Here is a 24,412-nt window from a genome sequence, read left to right as displayed (position 1 = left end):
TAGGCAGAATGTGCTGCCAAGGAAATGAGTCCCAAATCCTTTGGAATTGCTATTTTTCTACTAATAAAAGGTATTATGAAACTTTGTGACAAATTTAATCTCCTAAAAACACTTTGTGTAGTTAAGTAGCACACATCTGTGAGAGAAGTCTGAAAACTCTGAAATTATAGCTAGGCTGATCACCTGTGTGGGCATCAACATGACTGCTAGATTGTTTTGTTTGTTTGTTTGTTGCAGAAAAGGAGGTCATTGCATACAAAACTTATTTCAAAGACTATTATTGAGGTCATAAAGTCAAGACTGAAAAACTGAGAATGAAGCACCTTGCTTCATTCTCATTTCCCAATGCATGATACTCCATGGCTTACTGCAGTGAAGAATTATCAGTTTCCTTTGGGGATTTTTCCTTTTTGAACCATTCATTATGACATTATGACCCTATAAGAGGTTTCTGCTTGGTTTCTTTTTCTTTTTTTTTTTAATATTTTCATATTTTTTTAACAATTTCAAAGGCCGAGATTTTTTTTTCCTAATTGGACCTAACAGGAAAAAGAAAGTAAACAGTGGAAGAAAGGTAAAAAATTCTTTACTGCATTCATGGAATGACATGAGATGACTCAGGTTTTAGATAATTGTAACTTATAAAGTGACATAAAGCACAGCTTCCATTTACTTCTTTGCAATTGCTTGATTTTCCACCCTTTCAGATAGAATTTCAGGTTAGCAATCCTATAAAAGCTATTGTTCATGAATGAAAATATTTTGTTTACATAGTTTTCTTGAATTAATTTGTGAACTTGCTGGCAGGGTGGATAAAGATAGATTTGTTTGGGAATGGAGCTGCCTTAAGCATGAGAGGCTTTTTGCTTTTTCTGGATTTGTCTTGACTCTTGAATACAAATAACTGTGAACTTTGCTAATATGTGAAACAGAGGTCCCAAAGATGCGGTGTTCTTTCTAGAATCCTGAATTTCATCAGGGTTATTTCACCCTGGGGAAAGAACAGTATGAGATCATAGAATTAAACCACAGCATTAAGACTAAGGGAGAGAAAAAAAAAAAAAGCAAACTGCTTTAATGTTACGTGTGTGTGCGTATATGTCCATATGCATACAAATATGTACACAGAGAATGAGATTTAATATGTTAAGTTTTAAGAAAGAAATATATATTACATCTGTTGAAAAATAAAAGCCAATATTTTGTTGCTTCATTTCTTTCTAAAATCAAATCTGCAGTCCTTTGCTGTGCGGAATAATGTCTCAAAAGGTATTAATTACATATATTTGATATTAAAATGACAATATTTTATATTTGATGGTGGTAATCAACTCTTTATTCTCTAATTTTGCTTTTTTCTAAGCCAATTATCAGGTATGCCTGGGTAGTCTGTCTAGAGAGAACTTTATGTCTACAGTGTACATACTGGGCTCCTAAATTAGATTTTGAAGAGAGATCTCCTGTGATAGGAAAGGTAGTCACTAATTTTTAGGTATAGAGAATGAGAAAATCATAAAACACTTCTGGAAAAGAGGCAACTGGGTAGTTCAAGAATGACTGTTCATCTCACCTGTGGCTGCTTAATGGTTCAGTATCATAAAATATAATATAAAATGCAACTGAAAAGAACTTGATGCATGTTAATCCTTATACTTGCAATTATATTAGCAGAAATATGATGTAAGGTCAATTTGATACACAATTTAGCTCTTTAATGTGATCAATTCCATGAAGCTACTTTTCAAATGCCATTAAGACAAACTTTGTTACAATTTTAAATTACTGATAGATATTCCACTACTCTTCCAGTGTTACACATTTAAACCACATAGAAGACAGGTAAAAAGTAATTTTGCAGCCCATTGTGTCAATAATACACTGACCATTTAAATAACAGGATAAAGTAACTTTTCTTTAGATCAAATTGTTCAGAGGTAGATTTGAATTTGTGCAACTAATTATCTAGAGGTGATTTATTTGCATGTTTGATAGGTCTCTTGTTTGTACAGAAAAAGAGTCATAATAAAAAAGCAGAGTAAAATAATATATGTCCAGATTCCATAAATGTTTATAAGTCTGTCAGTGAATGATCATGCAAACTGATGACACTTCTCTCTAGGGAAGAATCTGTTACCTGCCTGGGAGAAAATATTGTTTTCTTTGTGTTTATTTCCTTAGGTAATTTTGTAAGGAAATAACAAGGATAAAAAAACTTCCTATGGCCTGTCAGCATACTGCAGCTTCTCACATAATTCAGCCAATTTAACATTGTCAGAGGAGTTTTAGCAGTTCTTCTCCTCTGGGATCTGATTTCCAAGGAACCAGACTTCTTTACCAAACTACTTTAAAAAGAAACAAAAACAACAACAACAACAAACAAACAAACAAACAAACAAAACAAACATAGTAATTGAATCTAATTTAGTTAAATAAGTAATCTCTGAAATGTTAGGTGTTCGTCCCTGAGAAGGCAAGATCACCTCTACTCAAACTCCCTACATAGTCAGCGGATAGAAGAAAATGTCTTTAATACTTGGAGAAAGTGAATCGGTCCTTCTAACTTACACACTTCTATCCTATTAACTGTATAAAGAATGCAGACATCTCCAGAAGGTGATTCAGTCTCCTTGAATTAAGCACCTACATCTTGCACTTCTAATAGGAAATGGCAAGAGGATACTTTAGCATAATAGCCTGCAGGTTGGAAGAGTCACCCTGACATGAGACACAGGAGCTCTTGGTGCTCTTCAGCCTGCAGGCCTGGTACCATCTGCCTCAGCTCTAGCCAGAGGATGTCCAGCGACAGAGCAGGTCTGAGACTCTGGTCCCTGTCCAGAGACTCTTTTCTTTGCCATCCATTGAGCCATATGAAAAATTCATACCAATGTCATTTAGCAGGAGATAGGGCTCTCATCCAGGCTTTCATCCAGTAAGACTATTACTGAAGTGCAGCAGATACAGGCTTATTTCATTCATCCTGAGTACTCTATGTCCATCTGATGGGTGGATACTCTTGGTATTATCTGCTGCGACCCAACTGGACATAGACATTTCACAGCTTTTATTTTTGCAGTTTTTTTAACCCAGATTTTTTAACTCAGTTTGCAATCTCACAAACAATGCAATCCTCCAAAACAGCTGCTTTAGCACAACTAAAATTCTGGGAACAAAGGGTGGATACACAGGCAGGAAGAGAGAAATCAGCACAAACTTCTGCAGCCAGGTTTACCATGAAAGAGAAAGATCAGTAAAAACAGGCTTCACATTGTTGTCTTCAACTGAGCAACTGGGGATTTTCCATATTTGTGAATGCTGTAGTCAGATAAGCCTTCTTTACCCTTCTTTTTCCTTATTTTGTCTTTGTGGGTCTTCTTTTGCAATCAAAACAACTAAAAACTAAAACTTTTAAAAACTAATAAGGGTATCTCTCAGGTTTTGAGATCAAACTGATGCCCATGCTTTTTGCTCTCACATAATACAAGATGTTCTTCACCATTTGAAGTGCTGAGGTTTCTTATTTTCTGGCATAATTCTTACTACAAAACTAGCCCACAACGTTTTGGGGAAGCCAGGTTGGTGCAAATTTTTTATTTTTTTTTCGTCTTTATAAGCAATGGACTCAATCATTGCCAAATAAAGGGTGTAAATGAAAATATTTTTTTTCTTTTCCTGTTTGCCTTCCCATTCATTGTGACTGCTGCTTTCCTTTCCAGATGTAGATTGGAGGGAAAATAATATCCTTTTTATTGTGTGGGGAAAATACAAGTTCTACTGGACATTTCTAGATAGGTATTTGCTTAATATTTCTTCACTGGAATACCAGTCTATGGCTGCTGTGTGGGTTTAGAACTACTACTAGTGTCCATTGTATTGTTTTTCTATTCAGAATGAAGGAAATATTAATTTTCTCATATGTAGAACGTACATTTTTAGGAAATTTTGGGATTTTATTGGAAAAATGTCCACTGAATTGTGAATATCATTTCAGTTAAGATCATTAATGAGAGAGGTACCACCAAAAAGAAAAATTGATATTCAGACACCTGTTTCACTGTTTCAGATTCCCTTTTTCTGTACTAATGTTATTAGCGACTTCCATGAAGTATTGTGAGATGTCGCAAAAATTTTTCTCCTTGTGAGTTTTCCTGAAATACTCCAGATGACTGAAAAGAAACTCTTGAGGTTTGTTATTGTAAGACAAGTCACAGAAATGCAAATGCAACTAAGAACCAAATCTTGAAGGACATTAGCTTTATAATTAAATATTACATATGTGAACAATTACTACATAGGTGTTTGGGCTTTCAACTGTGAGCAGTGTTATTCAACTCCAAATATTTTTATGTGATGCACTTGTTAGAGGAAGTGAATACATTATTATTACCATTTGTTTTGTTCTTCACCAGGCAAAAAAGCACAAGCTACTCATAAGCATCCACATAGTGTGTGCATCCTGTTTAAATGTTTGCTTCATTTTGTAACAGTATTTTTGTAACAGTAATTTTAAATGGATTTTTCTTTTTTTTACAACATAAATAGGGTGTTTCATAAGAAGAAATATGTCCTTAGGCTGGTATAACCCCTATGGAGTTGTGGAGCTGAATTTTCTTTTTCAGTTCCTCTTTAAATAATTGATAAAGTATAGTATGTATGTATGTTTGACATCAGAATTATTTCCTTTTGCATCAGATTAACATAAGTGGATCTTGATATTACTGTATAAATATAATCTATAAGTTTTAAAATACTATAGCAAAAAAAATCTATAAAGACTGTTTTAAACAGATTATTTTTGAAGTTATTTGCCTAACAAGATAGTCAGTATACATTTTCTGACAGTTTAGGAAAGTATGGTTACACCTTAATTAAGCTAGCTACTTTTGCTGCAGTGGTATGGAGTGATATGGTACATTCATTTAGCAAACAGTAACTGTAAATGGCATTTTCATCTCAAAATCTGATGAACAGAAGTCAGGAAAATATAGTACACAATTTTAATTAAAAAAATAATGCTCTCTAGGTTTGGATAACAACTAGAACTCTCTGAGGCTTCCAGATGGTTCTACCAGGAAATTAGGTTCCCATTTACATAGCTGAACAGGTGGCAGGTCAAACCTAGCTTAAAGCAGTTACAACTATCTGATCTCTGTTTAGTCTTCTAATCCAAACCCCACTTCCCAATACCTTTCTCAGTTCACAGAACAAATCCCAGTTTATGCATTTTATGCCCACTGTTTTTTTTTAAACCCTAAAGACAGACTCACAGAAACTTGCCACTTGCTCCTGGTTTTAATGCCATTAGTTCTTTACATTGTAGTGACTTAGAAGGCAATTTGCATCTTGACCGAGTCATCAGCAAATAAAAAATAATTGTCTTGTCGCATTACTGGCCTGTGTAGCTACACTGACCGTGTTTTTGTATCTAATCAAAACTACAACTCTGAGGCATGGGTTTGTCTCGTTGGTTGTTTTTTTTTTTTTTTGGTTGGTTGGTTGGTTGGGGTTTTTTTGTGCATTTGAATAGACAAGAAACTTGTAGCTCCAGACACATTAAACTTTCAGCTTAAAAAAAAATCTTACATTTTTACATTTTGCATTCTGCACTTCTATCCCAAGCATTGACAAGACAAGCTAATACTAACAATGGGACTATTTTCAACACTGTCACTCTTTTTATCAGTCTGTCATCAGGTTCTTAGAAGGTTATCTCAATAGTATTTCCTGTAGTGCCCAGTGGGGTCCATCAGTACAGTGTTACTGTTACTAAAGAACCTGTTTTACATTTTCATGTATGAATACTTGTATAATCAAAAATCAATAGATAGCTGTATATTCTGTAATATGTGTACTCTACTAACTCACTGGAAAGAAAAAAAAGTGCAAGAAGAGATATGACTAAATTATAAACTCTTCATTAACCTAAAACAGAGAAAAGAAATAGCAGAGTAGAATTTCTTACTAAGTATTGTATGATTATGTAGAACCAGAAAGCTGGTAGGACTAGATGCGATTTCCTCAGCTGGGAAGCAGTAAGGATAAACAAAAAGTAGTTTTGACATACACCAATGATAACAGAGAGGCCAGGGAAAGGATCATCTCACTACATATTGAAAAGAAAATTGTTGGTAGATACTGACAGGAAAGTCAAACTATTGAATGTTCTTTTGGATCAGAATTTACTGAAAAGGTTGTTTGTAAACAGATCATTGTCACCCAATGAATACAGTTTCAGGGTAAAAACTGTCTTTATTTAGCTATGACATCATTTCATTACTATTTTTCTTCAATCATGACCAGCTCAAAATTAAATATTTTGCAAATTGTATTGCATATCTCAGTACTCACAAAATTACTACTAAGAACAATTAGTACTTGTAGTGAAAGAGTAATTCTATATTTGGTATAGGAGTTACTGCCTTCATTCATCTTTGGGTTTTTTTTTCATCTTGGGCTTTGAGCTTATGCTCTCTCAACAGCCTATACTTTATGAATAAGCATGATATTATCCAGATATTTAATTATTGTGTTCAGTTTTAAATTCTCCAATTAACACACCATTTTGATATATATTACTGTTTTAAATGTTATTTAATAATGTTAAGCTTATACATCTGAATCCCACATTGTGACAATATACAACAATGTAACCACATACAATTTTACTCATTATACATCATCTGTTTTTCATTATAGCTTGACATAGTGCATTTCACTTGTGAATTATAGTTTTTGTGTTCTTCTATTCATGCCACTGTCTTCATGGTTCATTATACCTCTGTTGAATATTTTTTTTCCTGATTTTTCTTTTAACTATAGTGCTCTAGTAATTTTCTGACCATGCTTTTTTCTTTCAGGAAAGATAATGTCTATGACTGAAAATTTAAACTTCACTAGAGTAACTAAAGAAGGTGTTGTAGAAAAAGTAATACCTTGCTTAATTAATTAAAATAATTTAAGTGTAAGGATGATTCTTTTTTTAATTTTTTTTTATTGTTGAAACTTAATACATTGATATCTTGAAAAGATGAAATGTTATTATTTGCATTTATTAACTGATGACACCATGTTTTCCTTTAGACTACAAGAACTATTGATATAGGAAAAATCTATACTTTTGACCTAAACAATCTCTTTTACTGCTGAAATGCAATTAGGTAGTGAGTTGCTGTTCTGAAATTTATTGACACACTTCCAACGACATGATTTTCAGAGATGATAACGCAGTGTAACCAGTGAAATTTAATAAAAGTGCATAGTTTTCTCATAGGCAAGCCTGAAATGCACATTAAAGCAAAAGTTCTTTAAATTTGCTTGTAGTATTCTCAGTGTTTGTCTTAGTCATTCTTAATGTGAAGAAATTGGTATTTCTGTCGATTCTTAATTATTCAAAACTCTTCCTGTTAAGGATTACAAGGTCATATCCACAACAAGAAAAATAAACCATGTCTTGCTACTATGTCAATTTGACATTATTGTTGTCAAAATTGATATAGTCCTCCAACGTACTTCAGTTTTCGACACACTTCTTCTTAAAAAAAAAAAAAAAATTAAAAAAAATCTCAGCTTGAAAATTAATTAGTTTCTCCAAAAAATTATACCCCTAGCCTTTTTGATACTTTAACGTGTTCTCCCCCTTGTCCTGCCATTCAGCCATGGTCCCACAGACGCACAGCTTTTTACACTTGTATATGGCCATATTGCTCAGTATTTGATCACTCCTTTTCAGAAATACCAGAAGGTACTTGCGAAAACCCATATTTATGAGGCCTTCTGCTTAGTATTTTGTAATGAATTCTTAGTTATGAGGTGAATTGAAGTAAAAGGAATGGCATTCCCTAGAAGATAACTAAATTCAAGACTTTTCAAGCTAATAGTTCAGCAGCTTGTTAAGAGAAAGTACCTTAAAGAGGGTCTAATCTTTTGCAGAAGAGTTACTGCAGAAGAATTTCTCATTGGAAACCAACTCAGATTATAACTGAATACAGTGTTAGAGTGAGTCTCTGACTAATCTGAATGCAGAGTACAGGAGGGACTAAAAGTATTTTAGAAAATACTAGAACATGATCTTTAAATATAAAAGTACTACAAAGACATTTTTTAGTGTTTTAAGTGAAATTTAAAATGATTAGTTGTACAGATGAATGGTGACATATGATTTTTTTTTTTTATCAAATTCAACAATTGTTTTAATGCCTAGTTCAATATCATGTGACCCTAATGTCTCAACAGCTATTTCATATTATGTCAACCAAATTATTCAAGTAATGTAATACTAGGTGATTTTTTGAGCTTTTTCACAAGCAGTTTGTTATCTGGTGCTGTCAGCCAAATTGTCTCATAAATATTGCTGTCCTTTCTGAGACAAGAGAGTAAAAGTGTGCAGTTCTTTCAGACAAAGTGAAATGTAACACAATACAACAAAGAGTAGGTGTTCCTGTAATTTTATTTTTATTCCACTCAAACTAAACAACCACGGGTTGGTAGTGGGATAGTAGAAGATGTAATAACCTGTAAAGATGACATAAAGCCTCTTTAGCTTCATTGCCTCAGGTAAATGTATTTGTCTATGCCACTGGCAACTGCCCAATTTATTGAACTTTGCCAGCAGCAATTAATTTAGACCAGTATGTTACAGCTGAAGTATTAAATGTGTTTTAAAAATCACTAGCTACATTTCTACAGGGCATTAGGTTCTGTTAAGAGTGTTGTCTCATGTGTTATATATAATTGTATAAAATTCCCTATTTATTCTCCCAGTTTACTACCCACTTTGTCTTATTGAATGTCAGAGTGTGAACTACAAATGTTGTTATCTCTACCAAAGTGAGGAGTCCTGAATTAATGCAAACCTTGGCAAACTGTGAACTCTTCATGAGCAAGGTCAGAAGCCTCTGCTGATAGACTGAGAACGTAGGAACAAAATAGATTTAGCTTCAGTTTTCAACAAACTGCATCTCGTTCTGTTTCAGCCAAGTCAGAGTGAAAACATCAGGTTGGCATGGTTGACCTAAATGGCAAGGAGCCATGTGACTGAGTAAATAAGCAACTCAAAATCTGTAAATAGGACTTTCAGGGCTAAGGAAAATGAGGAAAGAAATGAGGTTCAACAAGTTGACTATATACAGAACAAACTGATGAAAACATAAATTCAGTTATAAGGTATTTTTCTTCCAGCACATACTAATGGTGCAAGTGGAAATTTTAGATGGGAACCAAAATTAATAGATGCTTCAGTCTAAATGTTCAACTGAATTTATAGGAGTTACAGTTTGCAGTTCTCATCCCAAAGAAGGGTGTGGAAGGAGAAGGATGCCCCAATTGGAGCATATCTGCTAGAGAAATCTCTGAAGAAGTAGGTAGAGAAATTACATGAGAAAGGTGTTAAACTGAGTGAAATCTGGAATCAGAGGGTGTGGATGATTGGCAACAAACCAGCAAGATCCACAATAACACCTATTGTGAATGAGGAAAACCTCACAAGAGGTTTCTGTTCACAGGTCTTCTTCATAGGGAAATGATCCCTTCTCAGGCAGTGATGTATTGTTTCAAGTGTAATGACAGAGTGGAGAAAAAATTAAATTAAAACCTAGCAGGCTGAAAAATCTGAGAGATTAATGGTCACCCGTCCCATGAGGAAGAGTTGTATTGGTCATGAGTGAGTCACTCCTGTGTGTGATGAAAAATTTGATCTAGTGATTGAACCTAACATTGTGAGAAGCCTTCTGTCTCTCAGGAACTTAAAACTGAAGGATGCTTCCAAAGCTACCTGGCAAAATGACAGTTAATTGGGACTGCTCACTCATGCAGGCATGACCAATTTCACAGTGATTCTAAGCAGATCAAAAGTGACTATGAGACTCTTGGAGTAAGTCTGAGGGGGTCAGAGCTGTTGTAATGTGCTGGTCATTCCTCTGGGACATGCAGGAAAAATGTGTCCTATAATGTTCCTATGGAGAAGGAGCATCAACAAAGAGGGTTTTTGCTTCTTTGACAATAGCATGAACTTACAAGGAAATACAGGGTGAAATGTAACTGCTTACCCTGAAGAATAATGTTTAAACTTTACAAAAGCTACACAAAGAGCAAGCAGTCTCTTTGTTTCTGTGAGAGATTACATGATAAGTAATGGGCTTAAACTGCAGCCAGAAAGAGTCTGCTTTGACATAAGGAAAACTTCCAATGCTAAGCAGAGCTGTACTTGCTGATAGATTGACTCATTGAGAGTGCCATCACGGCAGGACTGTACAAATGGGTTGGGTAGACAGCTTTGATCTATTGAGTTACTTTTCAGTCATGAGTTTCTATTATCTTCTATTATGTTAGAATGAATGTATTCATATCTGTACTTGCAACTGCATCAAGAAAAACTAGAATAAGACAAATTATGCCTACTCCTAGACTAAAGTTTTTCCTCCATTTCTTTGGTATTCTGTGAAAACTTCTGAAAGTCAATACTATATACTAGATATTAGATTGTCTGAATGTTATGTTGTAATGAAATTGTAAGTGAAAAGTAAAACAGAAATTGGACTTATTTACATTATTTAATTTCCTTGAGAAATCAGAAAGTCTGAAATATGATTTTTTTTTTAAACCAGAGGAGATGTATAAAGTAATTTTTAGCAATTCATTAATCTGATTTCTGATGGAAGAATGACATGAGGTTGGTTGTTCTGCAGTAATAACCGGTGGACAGAGGGGCTAAGAGCCGTTAATCAAGTAAACCACACGATCAGCCATCTGATTGGCTATTTGCATTTAGATAATTATTCCCTTTGAAACTCATTCTTATTGAATACCAATCTCATCAGATCAAGCGCTGTGTCACTCTAACACTAAGTACGTACAGCACATATTCATTTTTAGATTTGATTTTTCCTTCATGACTTTGGCTCCCTTATTAGCTGTTATGAATTACCAAAATTATGACAAATACTTTCCAAGTGACAAAAACACCCGGCCCTTTTTTCTATCTGCATGTTGTCTTCTTTGTCATCATCCAAGTTTCATAACAAGCACAAGTATTGTATGAATGACATTAAATAAATGACATTCTTGTGTAATACATTTACCCCGGTAAACTACGTATCAGCTTTGAAAAATATTACTCCACTCCAAAAAATATATTACTAAATCAAACACATTTCTTAATCATTTCTAGCACAACTTGTTTAATAAGCGTATTTTCATCTTCCACAGTTAGTATATCCAAGCATTTCTCATGGGTGTTTGTACAGACAGATGTGTATTACTGACTTGATTTTGTGAAGGAAGGTGAACCAGGGTTTTCTTCACTCTGCTTTTCAAAATTTAGATATTTTCTTTGCCTTAACCTAGTTCTTTTGGAAAGTTCAGATATCTTGAAGCTCCAGGTTGTTGGTGTTTTGATCTAGTAATGTGTTGAGAATTTAACTGCTTCTTTTCCATTTTGTCATCTACTAAACCAGTCATCATGACCTAATACTCCTAACATATTCAGAACTTCAGCTGTTATTTTGCTGTATTCTCAGTCAGACTAAACTTAAGTATATTAACTCAAGCATGCTATTTTAGCTCATGTAGTAAAGTCTGGAAGTTTAGGATCCCACAATAAGTTAATTATAGTCTCTGGAAGCAAATTGTAGATTTCTAGTGCCAAGCATTATTTTCCAACTATTAAACTTGTTTCTCTGTTGTATCTTTCTTTTAGCAGTGAGAGTTTTCAAAGTTTTAAATTTATTTTATTTATTTTTTAGCATAAGTTCTAATCACTGTTATGTAGAGCAAGTATATAGCAACATATAAGTAAAGTATTACTGAGAAATAGGGTGGAATTAAAAATACTAACAAACAATCAAAAAAACCCAACTTCCTTGAATGTTGAAAATTCAGTGAAAAATAAAATTATGTTTTCTGGGGGCCTCTGAGTACTTCTAGAGTCTAGTATTTCCAGCTATGGAAATACATATAAGGTTTATATTTGAAGTATTTTGAATGCAAGTGACTAATAATTAATAATTAAAAAAAAAAATAATAGCTAGGGGAATCTGAAATAGTTATGTTTCAGATGGAAGTCCTTAATATCTTCAAAAAAAGACTGGATTGATAGTTACCAGGTATACCACATCTTTACTCGAGAATCTATGTATTTTTTCTTAACAAGAAGTCAAATGGATTTAAATACTTATGACATATTCAGGTGGATTTCCACTGCAAACTGTTTTTCTTTGGTGGATAGTAAAATTGTTTTAAATTGTAAATGAAAGAGGTACTCAAGAGCAATCTATTTCCCTGTTTTGTGAGCAGATGTTTTACTGATGATTACCTACACCAGCTTTTTTACTCTTAGTGTGACTGATACTGCAGTAATAATACTCCAGTGAGAAACAACTATTATGATATACACCACAATTATCCAATTGCATTTCATTATCTGAAGCAATGCTTCTTATATCTCTTTCTGGGTCATTTTTTTCATATATATATTTTTTCAATTGTTATTGTTCACAGTCTTTCTTCAGTAGAGAGGCATGTTTCTTACTTTTAGATGGGACCATAACAGCTTTTTTCAGGCACTGGCTTTCAATTGTTACCATTTCCTCTTTATTAATCTGCATGTTCCTGCTGGTATTTTGATTACGGAGATTCGTTGTTGTGAAACTCTGTAGTTTGTAACACAAGTATCTTCTTTAAAGAGGCACAATAGCAATATTATCATTAAGATAATATCCAAACTTAGGAACAGGTGTTGAATATTGCAGATTAAAATGAGGTAATTCCTCTATTAAGTGAACCTTTTTTTTTTTTTTTTTTTTTTTAAATAAAAGTAATTGGAGTCTTATTGTTGGAACATCATAACTGTGTGAATACTAGGTTTTGTGCTTTTGTCCTTAGGGTTCCCACTATATTTTCATGTAATATATAGAAATTTGGTATTTCTTTCTATTATACACCTGTTACTTCTGTGCTGGTAGTGTTCAATGCATCACTGAACCCATTTGAGTGGGAAAGCAAATGAAAGAATTTTGACGATGTGCAGGTTTGCAAGCATAGTTCAAATGGCCATTTGTCCTTCAATAGTGCTTTTACATGTCATACATTGAAAATAACTCTCAGTTTGCAAATCTTTTATTCCCTTACACCATTTCAAGACCTCTGTTAGGAATGATTTCTGTTCAAATGATTTGCTTTTTGGGGAAGCATTCCTGCATCTTACTAGACATCCTTTCTTGTCTTCAAAAGTATTTGTCAAATATCTGCATATATGGGAGCTCACCAAAGCATGCATACTCTCTGTATACTTCGTACAACTGGCTAATACAAAGGCAATTGGTACAAGAATTTAAAAAGAAACTTGTGAAATTATAGGACAGCTTTCCAGAGGAGACCTCAAAACTATCTTAGGCCTTTCTTCCTCTTCTTAAATGTAAGATTCAAAGGAAAACTTTTAGTTTCCTGATGTATTAAGAAGATCCACAAGAACTTGTGGTAATATTGAATCAGAACAAACATCTATCTAGTCCTGTGCCTGAAGATAGCTAAAGTTTTTTCCCTTTATGTTCCCAACCAGCAGCTACTTTGGGACTTCTTCAGTCAGCTGACAAGGGACTTTCTGAATTATGCCTACTGTGTCTTAATTGCCTATGCTCGTTAAAAGTATTTGATCTCTTTTTGTATTTTTTTTTTTTTACTCCTAAGAGAGACTTTATAACATTTATTATATAAGTTGAAACATTATAATCTTGTTTCTCACTTTTGTTCTCATCTAGAAACCATAGTGAGAATTATTCATTCTATAGGGATCTATAGGAACAGACTCTAAAGTGAAAGTCATGTTTATGCATCATTCAGTATTGTATAAAGCCTCTCCTCTAAATAAATGTTCATATATTCTGTTTTTCCCCTTTCTTACTTCAAGTAACTTAATGCTGAGTTCATTCGGGCTGAGTGCATTTGCAGTCTGTTGCATTTAGTTTTGAGAAAAATCTGGGTAGGTATGAAAATATTCGGATTCCCTGCTTTTTTCAATACACAGATGCTCTTGAGTAGCAAAATTTCATGACCTTACCACAATTTACCTATCATATTGAGCAAACAAAAACCTAACAAGGACAGAAAATAAGACTTACCAACTAATAATTCCAAATGTTAGTTAGTTAGTCTTTCTTATTCATTCATTAAAAAACTATTATCACAGCCTGGATTTATGGTTTTTTTTACAAAAGTGCTGCAAATTGCAAGGATCTTGCTACCTCTTTGCAATCAATTATCATCCCAGTGGCATGAACAGTATTGTTGCCCTAATACATGAGATGAAGTTAAGAACTATTTAATTAATGTACATTCTTTTTAGGATATATTCTACTTAGCTGTTAATGAATGTAGAACAGAAGTTATGTAATGCAACTAATTGAAGAAGAAGGAAATCCAGATATACGGCCAGCAGAAATTAAAATAATAAAGGGTTCTTTTTTAATGGGAAGATTCCTGATAAGGAAGGAGACCTGCAAAGTTACATGACATCTACAGTCTGCAAGAAAATGATGGGTCAAATCATATGTGAAAGTGTGGGACAATCTTATCTATTGTTTAAGTCAACAAAATACTGATCAGGAGCTGGTGCTCATTCATTCCAAATGTTTCCCTTCAGTCTTGGTTGTTCCTGTTGCTATTCTGATGGAATCGTCTCTGTCAAGTACTCTGTCCTGACAACTAACACCTACTACACTATTGATTCCTGCAGAGGACTAGTTGTGATACCTGAAACACTGTCATTAATCATCTTTCCCAGTATCACATTAGAACTGTAAGCCTCTCATTTGCAATACAATTTTTCAGGAAATAGGCAAGAATGTGACACAGAGTTTTCCATTATGTGATTGCTTCTATTTAAATTTTTAAGAATTGGAAAAACCTGGAATCAGTGTTCATATCTCTAGATCATACTGCCCTTGAGAGTTCTTAGGGTAGTATGTGCCCATTGAAAGCCACATTTCCTCATCATCTCATGACGATCGTGTGATTACACTGGAGTAGTAAATTTCATTAAAATAAATAGTTTAAAAAGTCAAACAAATCCCTAATTAATCGTGGGTTTGAGATTACACTTTGAAATCCTCTTACAGAAACTGAAAATAGTTATTGTAGTGATATTTGCTCAAAGAAGGTCTGAAATAGTAGCTCTCAAAGGAGTGAACAATTCAGTTTCAGCAGAATGTGAAAGTTTAAAACTCATTTTTTGTGAGATTAATCAACTACATTCCAGCAAAGGGCAACAGCAATAGGGTACAATTAACACAAAAAGATAATATTATGGAGGGGTATTCTTCTGGATTACTGCTTCTCTGTCATTAAGACAGTTAAATTAAATTAATTTTTGTAAAATATTGAAATTATTCTGCACACCTGAAGCCAAAACCTGCTCATCTGTTCACACTCCTGAGTGATGTGTTCAATGTTCTAATTTTTTTCTTCTGTAGAGAAGACGCAGCCATCACTGCAAAAAGTATCCATCTGTGAGGGCAATATCTAGTGCAGAAAACTAACTGAATTTGGCCGTGGTACATTCTTCTCTACATATCACTTCATATAATCTCCCTGTCCAGCAATCTTCATGACTATGGTGTCCTAACATATTTGGCTAGCTGAATTTTTGGAACATATCTAGTCATAAATATTTGTACCCTTACCACAATCAATTATGTTTCAAACCATTCTTCTATTATAGTTTCTGCTAAACTCTGTTCTTCCATGATTGGTCTCTGATCAACCTTACATTTGTCCCCTTCTTCTTCCTTCCAAATCCCAAAATACTTTCTCTATGGTGTTCTTAGACTTTTTTTTTTTCCTAATCTGCATTCACAGAAGTTGAACCAAAATGGAATTTCACCCCTCAGCATCTGTTTTTTAAACATTAAATATTATAGAAGCAGGTAGTTCTTGCTTGCTTCAATTTGGCTTTTGTAATGCTTCCTGTATCTTTGCCTTCAGAGCAGAATTTGTTTACTAGCTTCTTCTTTTGTCTCCCTTTGTGTCACTCCTGATTTTTTATTGCTCTGGAGAAATGCATTTTTCTAAAGAATATTCACAGAGCAGCTGTCCTTTCTTTCTTAATGTAGTATCTGCCAGGGTGTTTTATTTTAAAATATTATGTTCATACATGTTTGCAGTGTATCATACTGGTGTCCTCTGATTAAAACAAATTTTATTTATTTGAATCAGTTACATGTTCTGTGTTGTGATTGTGCTTAATAAATAATAGTATTACAGTGATTTCAGTAACATTATGGAAGACTGAAGGAACATTTCTCATTTAGATAATGTATCAAGTAACAGAAGATTTTTTTTTTTCTCTTTTCGTGTGTGGAAAATGTTTATATTTAGATTTTTTTCTTAAGGATAGGTATATCTGGATCATCTCTAGATTAAATTTTACCCAGTGTATTTTGTAACATGCTAGGAAGAAGACTGTTTGCTACTGTTTTTATTTCTGTATCTTCAAGACAGTGTATCGCAAAATCTCAAATATCAGTGACTTTTGCTGCCTAACTGTAGATGGTTTTTTGTTGTTGTTGTTTTTTGTTTGTTTGCATGTTTGTTTTTTTTTTAATATAACATCCAATATTTATGCATGTGAATTATAAATATTTAGTGCATTTCTAAAACTAAACACACTTAACAATTTTTAGTTTCAGGTAGAAATGAACACCTATAATGCAGCTTGCAAACTATACCATCATTGAAAATCACGCCTTTCAAGAAATCATCATCATATTACCAGAAAGATAAACATGATTGTTTTAGTTCATCAAAGTAACAACAATGCAATGTAGGAGCTTAGACTGTACTTTAAAAAATCAGATGGAAATTTGTGAATGAGAAAATGTTTAGAATGTGTATTTACATTTCCCAGGAACATTTTAAAGAACACCACTCCCCTAATGTAGTTTATTTCTGTTTTAAAAAAATCCCAGTATATGAAGTAAACAAACATGCTACTCATTTACCTATAGCTACAAAAACAATTGTGAAAAGTAAACATAAGAGAGTGAAAAATAAAATTCTAGGTACTATGTATCATGAATGCACATGGTAGTTTTTCTAAGTTTGCTCAAAAATTTTCAGGGCTTATGCTTAAAATAAAAAAGAATATTTTTCTTCTAGCAATGACAGGAATGGGTATGATCCACACTTAATTCTCCTTGTATTGTCAGAAAACTGGCAATGTTTATTTAGATGGAGTCAGTCATCTATAAGACTAAATACAAACACTTCCTGAATGAGGGATCTCAGATTGCTTTCTCTTTTCCTTTTACTTAGGGATTTTGGTGAATGTTTTAAGACAATATCACTTGAACAATTATCAAAACTGATATTGCACACTTGATTTTGCACCTAGGATGCAAGGGTAGAGTAAGGAATGTTTCAAAGGCTATTCCAGATCAATATTCCAGATTATTCTAGCCTAACTTTCCATCAGTCTTCAAGGAAAGAAATTTTATTATTGGCAGATGACAATAAGTTGGTATGAATTACTTATATTGTTAAATTCTTTAAGTTATAGCTTCCAATCAGAAAGAAAACAAAAGACGTGGAGTTGTAGATTTCAGAAAAAAAAAAATTTGCATGTATTCTCTTTCCTGTATACTGAACAGCAGAATAAACCACACAGTAGCCACATAAATGTCCCATTATTAATGTAAGCTTGTCGAAGATTTGAGTCCCTTTACTGCAGGGGATTTTATCTTTTTAATATACTTATAATTTTGAAGGGAGGTGTGACATATGTCTTTAAAATGTAATGTTTGATTTTTTTTTCTTCTAATGGCTGAGTATTAATCTATTTCTTTATTCATTTTTATAGATTAAAAAAATCAACAGGAATTTTCCCGTAAGCCAGCAGGTAAGAAAAACAAAAATTGGAGTTGTTTAATTTATAATTCTCATTTCAACTGTGTTTAATTTTGTAGTAGCATTATTCTAGCTCGAGAATTCTTAGTAGGTTTTCTTTAGAGAATACCTTGCTGCCTTGAAATACATTTTATTTTTTTTTTCTAAAATCAAAGGTAACTGGAATTTTTGGTCAAAGTAAGATCATGCCTAATATTGTCAAATTAACTTAGGTTTAATGTATATATATACACACACAAAAGTTTTCTTCAGGTTGCATCTTACCCATTTTACTATAAAAGTGCAAATGGGATTGTTACGCTTTACAGAATTAGTATTCATAAAAGTTCTTCTAAAATTGTAACAATATGTGAATTGTGTTGTCCAAATGAAATCATAGAAAACCTTGCTCAAGATTCTGGAGAAGGCCAGTAGCAAAATTTGGAACAAGGTGAATCATCTGACTGTCTTCATCTATTGGCAGTCCCATATTACTGAAAGACATTTCAATGCCTAATAAAAAGGGAGTAAAATTCCTTGAATAGAGATAGTTTCTTGCAAACTACATCATGAGCATAATTACTACTCTCCCCTAGAGCTGTGTACCAGGTGAATGGATCCATGAGAAAAAGGGATAGAGCTGTGTGACTTGAGAAATATGTTATTTCCACTTTTTCTTTTCTTTTCCTTTTTTTTTTTTTAAATACAATTAAAAAGAAAAACACAACCAAAACCAACAAAACAAACAAACAAAAAACAAACAAACAAACAAACAAAAACAAACCTGCAGACAGCTCAAAGTTAAAGGCTAAAATCCTGAGGTTCTATTTGCTAGAGACCATAGTAACAGCCACACCTTCCTGAAGGAATCAGCATATATTTTAGAAAACTGTGTAAACAAAGTATGAATAAAAATATTCAGGCTACACTGTAAAATAATCAAAGATTTATTTAGAATTAAGTCTGTTCCTATAATACAGTAATGCCATTAATTGTTCTGTGATATAGCACAACAACAGTTGAAAATGTGACCACTTTGTGGTGAGTTACTTATCACAGAGTACACCCAGTAGTTAAAGTATGCACCTGTCATATGTCACAACCATTATGCATAATATGGATTTCTTTTAAATAAATTTGTAATACAGGAAACAGATAAATCTGATTCATCAGAAGGAACAAATTACTCCCTTGTGGTAGATAAATATGTATAGGACTGAACTGTAAACTTGACTTCAAGAGGACAGATTTAAGGAATAAAGGTGCTTTCACTTCCCTTATGCCACATCTTCATCCAGTCAAAATAGTTTTAACTTCCCCGTCTCTGGTCCAACTTTATTAATACGGAATTACTAATATGGAATTGTGCTAAGTGTAACTAACAAGGGAGGAGTTGTTATAATTTTGTTTGCTACTTTCTTTATGAGAAGGTCCAAAAATCACAATAAAGGTATTACAATAATAATAACAAATAGTAGCTATAAGTGTATATATAAATACAGTTAGAATAAATAAAACATAAAAAAACAGTTCGGTACATTTTTATTTGCCCTTGATTCTCAGTTCTTTGTCTGCACTATAGTTACTCAGATTTGTTTTTACTTTTGTCTCACTCACCTCCTGAAGTCAGAGCAAGGAAGTGAGTTGTCACATTCAACAACTGAAGGCAACAGTTGCATTTGGGCATTTTCAGAACAGTTAGTGTAACATCAGTTAGTGGCGGTGGCAAGGAAATGCTCCTGTCTCAAAAGAAGGGAAGACAAAACGTCCAGTAAATAAAAATTAGTAAACTAGATACATTTTCAATCTCGTTATTTACTTTGAACTTACATATTTGTTTTTTTATTTCTGTAAAAAAAACCCAACAAAAATACATATAACATTTACAATGTCCCATCATGCTGACATTAGTTCAGTGATCTCTGGCGTTGTGGAACCCCTGGCATGTGTGATCAGTAAGGCATTTTTCTCTTTACTAGAATTCCAACGGAAAACAAAATAAACTTTCTCAGCTTGAATAGCTTGTTGATAACGTTATCCATTAGGACAGCCTGCAACTAATTTGTTCTATCATCAACATCAGTCGCTATATTCTGACAGAATCACCATGGACTATTTCAAGACAGTCAGCCAAGAAATCAAACTGAAAAAAGAGAGACCAATTCGATGGGCAGTGAGACTGATAAGATTTCAATGCCCATCAAATACTGGAAAGAAAAAGCTTTATTGATCTGTGGCTACTTTGAAGTTTTGGGGGACATTAATTTCAAAAACAGACTCCTTTTTTTGGGTTTCCCTTATGTGAAGAAGGTTGTGGTTCTTTATTGTAGAAGCAGCTAGGAAATATAACCTAATTTAAATTAAATAAGGTATTTTTGAGAAGAATCAGAAAAGACTACACAGACATAAGGTTAATTTCTGTCTTTGATATTCAGCAGATATTAACATGATATGCAAGGAAGGAACAGACCTTTTCACTTGTTACATTAGCACATATTTTTTAATCTGAATATTAAATTACCATCTTGACTGCTTTAGTCATCTTGACATTTATTTTAATAAAATGCATTTTTGTATAAGAGGTTGAATAGCTAGTTTTAACTTGTTTCTGCAAGCACATCATGAACTTGAACTGTGAAACTGACCTGACTGTGATTTTACTTCTAGATTTTTTCTTACAATAGATTTTACTTAAAATGATTAATCCAAACCACAAACCTGTTAGCTGTTTAGGATGGAAATACCTCTATGTCTTATTGTATATCCTATGCATCTTGTTCAATCAAAAGTAGTAATAAGACAAACCCTGAGAGTTCTTAAGCACCTATAATGAATATTTTAAGGTCACTTTATTGAAAAACGTCTATTGACTAAGAATTTTTAAAGTACTATCTTTAATCCATACAAGAGGAAAAGATTTGAAAGATCTTGTGGCTTTTCAATTCACCCTCAGTGACAAAATTTCTACAGTATATTTTACATTTCCTCACCGTATATCTAAAAGATTTGTGATAAATACCAATAAATTTCAGTAGGTTTTCTCTCAAACATCATCCTTTTGCTAAGTATCCAGTTCCTAAGGGAATTAATATGTTTCTCACACTTAGATATTACTAGTATCTAAAATGCATATGAAGGTTTTGATTTTATACTTTTGTCTTCCTAAGCAAAACTTTTGATAGAATTTTCCCTCAACAGTGAAAATGTTGCAAGGTAATCTTTCAAATCTTTAAAGACAAACAAGGCAAAACAAAACAAAGATACAAACTACCTTAATTTCACTCAACAAATGCCCATGTTTGGGTTGTGGGTTGTTTTTGTTTGGTTTTGTTTTGTGGTTTTGTTTTTGTTTATTTGTTTGGTTTTGGTTTTGGTTTTGTTTTGTTTTGTTTTGTTTTTGTGAGAACTAGCAGCATAATTCAAGGTTCTTTTCCCTTACAGTTTTTGTATATGTATGTGCATATTCATAGATTAAAAAATCAAATTAATATGTATATGTGTAGATTTTAATTAGATGTTAAAGGTAAAAAGGGAAAGGCAGTTGTCAAACCAGAATCAAGGAACCAATCCAACTATAATTCCTTTATGAATATGTTCATGACTTAGAGAAGAAAATATCAGCACAAACAGATCCATTAGCATCACTATGTGGAAACAAACCAACATGGGTGTAGAAGCTACTGTAACACTGACAGTGTTAACAAAATGTCTCAATCTCTGCAATAAAGTTAAAAGGAGACCAGGAGAGGAGAGGAGAGGAGAGGAGAGGAGAGGAGAGGAGAGGAGAGGAGAGGGGAGGGGAGGGGAGGGGAGGGGAGGGGAGGGGAGGGGAGGGGAGGGGAGGGGAGGGGAGGGGAGGGGAGGGGAGGGGAGGGGAGGGGAGGGGAGGGGAGGGGAGGGGAGAGGAGAGGAGAGGAGAGGAGAGGAGAGGAGAGGAGAGGAGAGGAGAGGAGAGGAGAGGAGAGGAGAGGAGAGGAGAGGAGAGGAGAGGAGAGGAGAGGAGAGGAGAGGAGAGGAGAGGAGAGGAGAGGAGAGGAGAGGAGAGGAGAGGAGAGGAGAGGAGAGGAGAGGAGAGGAGAGGAGAGGAGAGGAGAGGAGAGGAGAGGAGAGGAGAGGAGAGGAGAGGAGAGGAGAGGAGAGGAGAGGAGAGGAGAGGAGAGGAGAGGAGAGGAGAGGAGAGGAGAGGAGAGGAGAGGAGAGGAGAGGAGAGGAGAGGAGAGGAGAGGAGAGGAGAGGAGAGGAGAGGAGAGGAGAGGAGAGGAGAGGAGAGGAGAGGAGAGGAGAGGAGAGGAGAGGAGAGGAGAGGAGAGGAGAGGAGAGGAGAGGAGAGGAGAGGAGAGGAGAGGAGAGGAGAGGAGAGGAGAGGAGAGGAGAGGAGAGGAGAGGAGAGGAGAGGAGAGAAAAGTGATTAAAAAGACTTGGTTGCACATAGTATAGCAGCTTTCCTTTAAGGCAGCAATAGTGAAACCAGGTTTGTCTGAGAAATTATTAGAAAGATAAGATGCATTTACTGGAAATTAAAAGTTCAAAGGTGATGTGTATTGAAAAAGTGATAATTATACAGACACCATAAGGCAAAAAGAAGTTCTGAGAATGGTGTTAATAAGTGCAATAGTAGAAGGAAGGTGATGCAAAAAGTGATGGAAGAAGACTACACAGGCAAAATGTTGTTGAAGAAGATTGTGGGAGAAGAGGGAAATTAAAGTTTCCTTTGTCTGAGCTGACAATAATGAACACCTAAAGGTTGGAAAAAAAAAAAAAAAAAAAATTTAGCAACATCTTTGAATCATGTTTGGTTTGTTTTGTTGTTTTTTTTTTTTTTTTGTTTTTTGTTTTTTGTTTTTGTTTTTATTTGCTGTTTTTTGTTTGTTTATTCATTTTATATTGGTACTACATATATAGGTTACATATATTACCATCATAGAGAAGATATCCATAAATCTAAGGAAAAATTATTTAGATCTTGTAGCAGAGAGGCACAAAGAACATAATATTTCAAGGTTTCAGCCAGAGACTTCTCTGTCTGGTGAGCCAAGATGGGAAACACAAGCATGTTCCTTTTTTTTGGAGCTCGTCGCTGCTGTTCAGCTGCTACACTGAGTGCAGTAAATGTCAGTTCCTGCAAGCACCATCATTAGACAAGTGATTTCTGAAAGGTGCCATCGACATCCCTGCTAATCCTTTCCAAATGACAGGAGAATACACCCTACTTCAAAAAAGTGTGGTGGTGTATTGAGGACAAGCACTGCCCATTCCTTTTTAAGTCCTGATCTTTACATTAGCCACCATGAGTTTGTGTTTATGCTAAGCTCAGCTGCAAATCAACTTGATAGCAACTAGAGGAATCAGCATCAAATAGTTTTTCTTCCAAAATCTTCAAATCCTTCTCAGGATGGGAAGCCAAATGTAGGCCTCCAGCTACTGGAGATTTTATTACACATTATAACTCTCATTGGCTACTTGGGTTTCATTGGGTTTTAGCTGATTGCCATACCAGGAAGATGAATTGATTACATCTGGTTTAGATATGCAGTGGAATTCCAGGTTTAGATCTAAATTTTAGTATGGCCTTCAATTCACCTCTTCCTATCCCTACATATACAAGTAAATACAATGTCTATTAAATTGCAGTCAGGAAAGTCATAACTTTTTGATTGCACTTTTAACTTATTTTACTCAACAAGCTAGTGGCCAGGGAGCTGATTTTCTGTTTTATTCATTTATGGTTATGTTCACATACTTGTTCACAAATGCAATAGTCTCTTGCTTCTCTACTACACAGACAGAAGTCAAGTCTCAAGGTTTCACATGAAACAGAGACTAAAATGTCTTGACAAAGCAGTGTATTTAAAAGTTTGTTTTCCCCTACTGTACATTTAATCTCTATTAAGATGAATTTAGAGGTTATAACCTTCCACCTTTCATCAATGCTGAGTTCACAAAAAAATTAGAATGGGGAAGAATTCTACAGCCCTGGATGGACACTGTTTCTCTTCTATCCACAGGGAGCATGAGCATTTTTGAAAGATTTGTCTTGCCTCTACAGAAGATAAGATATTTTCATTAAATAATTTTAATTTTCATTTTGAAGAATCTCTGTAGAATTTTCCTGTGTTTGTGAGGAAAGAATTGGTAGCTGTCCTGTTCAGAGTTAGCAGTTTATAATGAGAATGTGTATGAGAATGACTCAGTGTTTCCATCTCCACAACTATGTTTAACAGTTTTAAAACAACATTGTGGTACAATGAACTGATCCCACACTAAGGCAAGAACCGGGTGTATAATTGTTCAAGTGAAATTCCACAGCACTGTTACACTTAAAAATGCCTGATAAGACATCTGTTCTAGTGATAAACATTAGTATGAAAGAAAACACACACCTTTTTTTTTTTTTTTAATTGTAGAATAACAACCTTTAAGATTACATTGATATTGTATTAACATTTTTAAAGGGGACTGATTAAACACTGTTCTACTGAAATGTGACATGTCCTTAAAGAAAAGCAAGTCATTACTCTAGAAGCACATTCAGGTCATTTTTTTT

General features: G+C 34.1%; 1 protein-coding gene across 9 annotated transcripts in view; it reads left to right on the top strand.

Annotated features, from left to right (window-relative positions):
* The window catches only part of SNTG1 (syntrophin gamma 1), a 344,915-nt gene that overhangs the window by 257,770 nt on the left and 62,733 nt on the right, over nt 1–24,412 (top strand). For all 9 annotated transcript variants that reach the window (XM_071804126.1, XM_071804127.1, XM_065832962.2 and 6 more), the window contains one exon: nt 17,843–17,881. In XM_071804126.1, the coding sequence (XP_071660227.1) occupies nt 17,843–17,881 (39 nt within the window). The remainder of the gene's footprint in view (nt 1–17,842; nt 17,882–24,412) is intronic.

This window comes from Patagioenas fasciata, chromosome 2 (genome assembly GCF_037038585.1).
Source record: "Patagioenas fasciata isolate bPatFas1 chromosome 2, bPatFas1.hap1, whole genome shotgun sequence".
In the NCBI taxonomy this organism is placed as follows: domain Eukaryota; kingdom Metazoa; phylum Chordata; class Aves; order Columbiformes; family Columbidae; genus Patagioenas; species Patagioenas fasciata.
The sequence above is the reverse complement of the archived record's forward strand: the minus strand, read 5'-3'. Positions and strand labels throughout refer to the sequence as shown.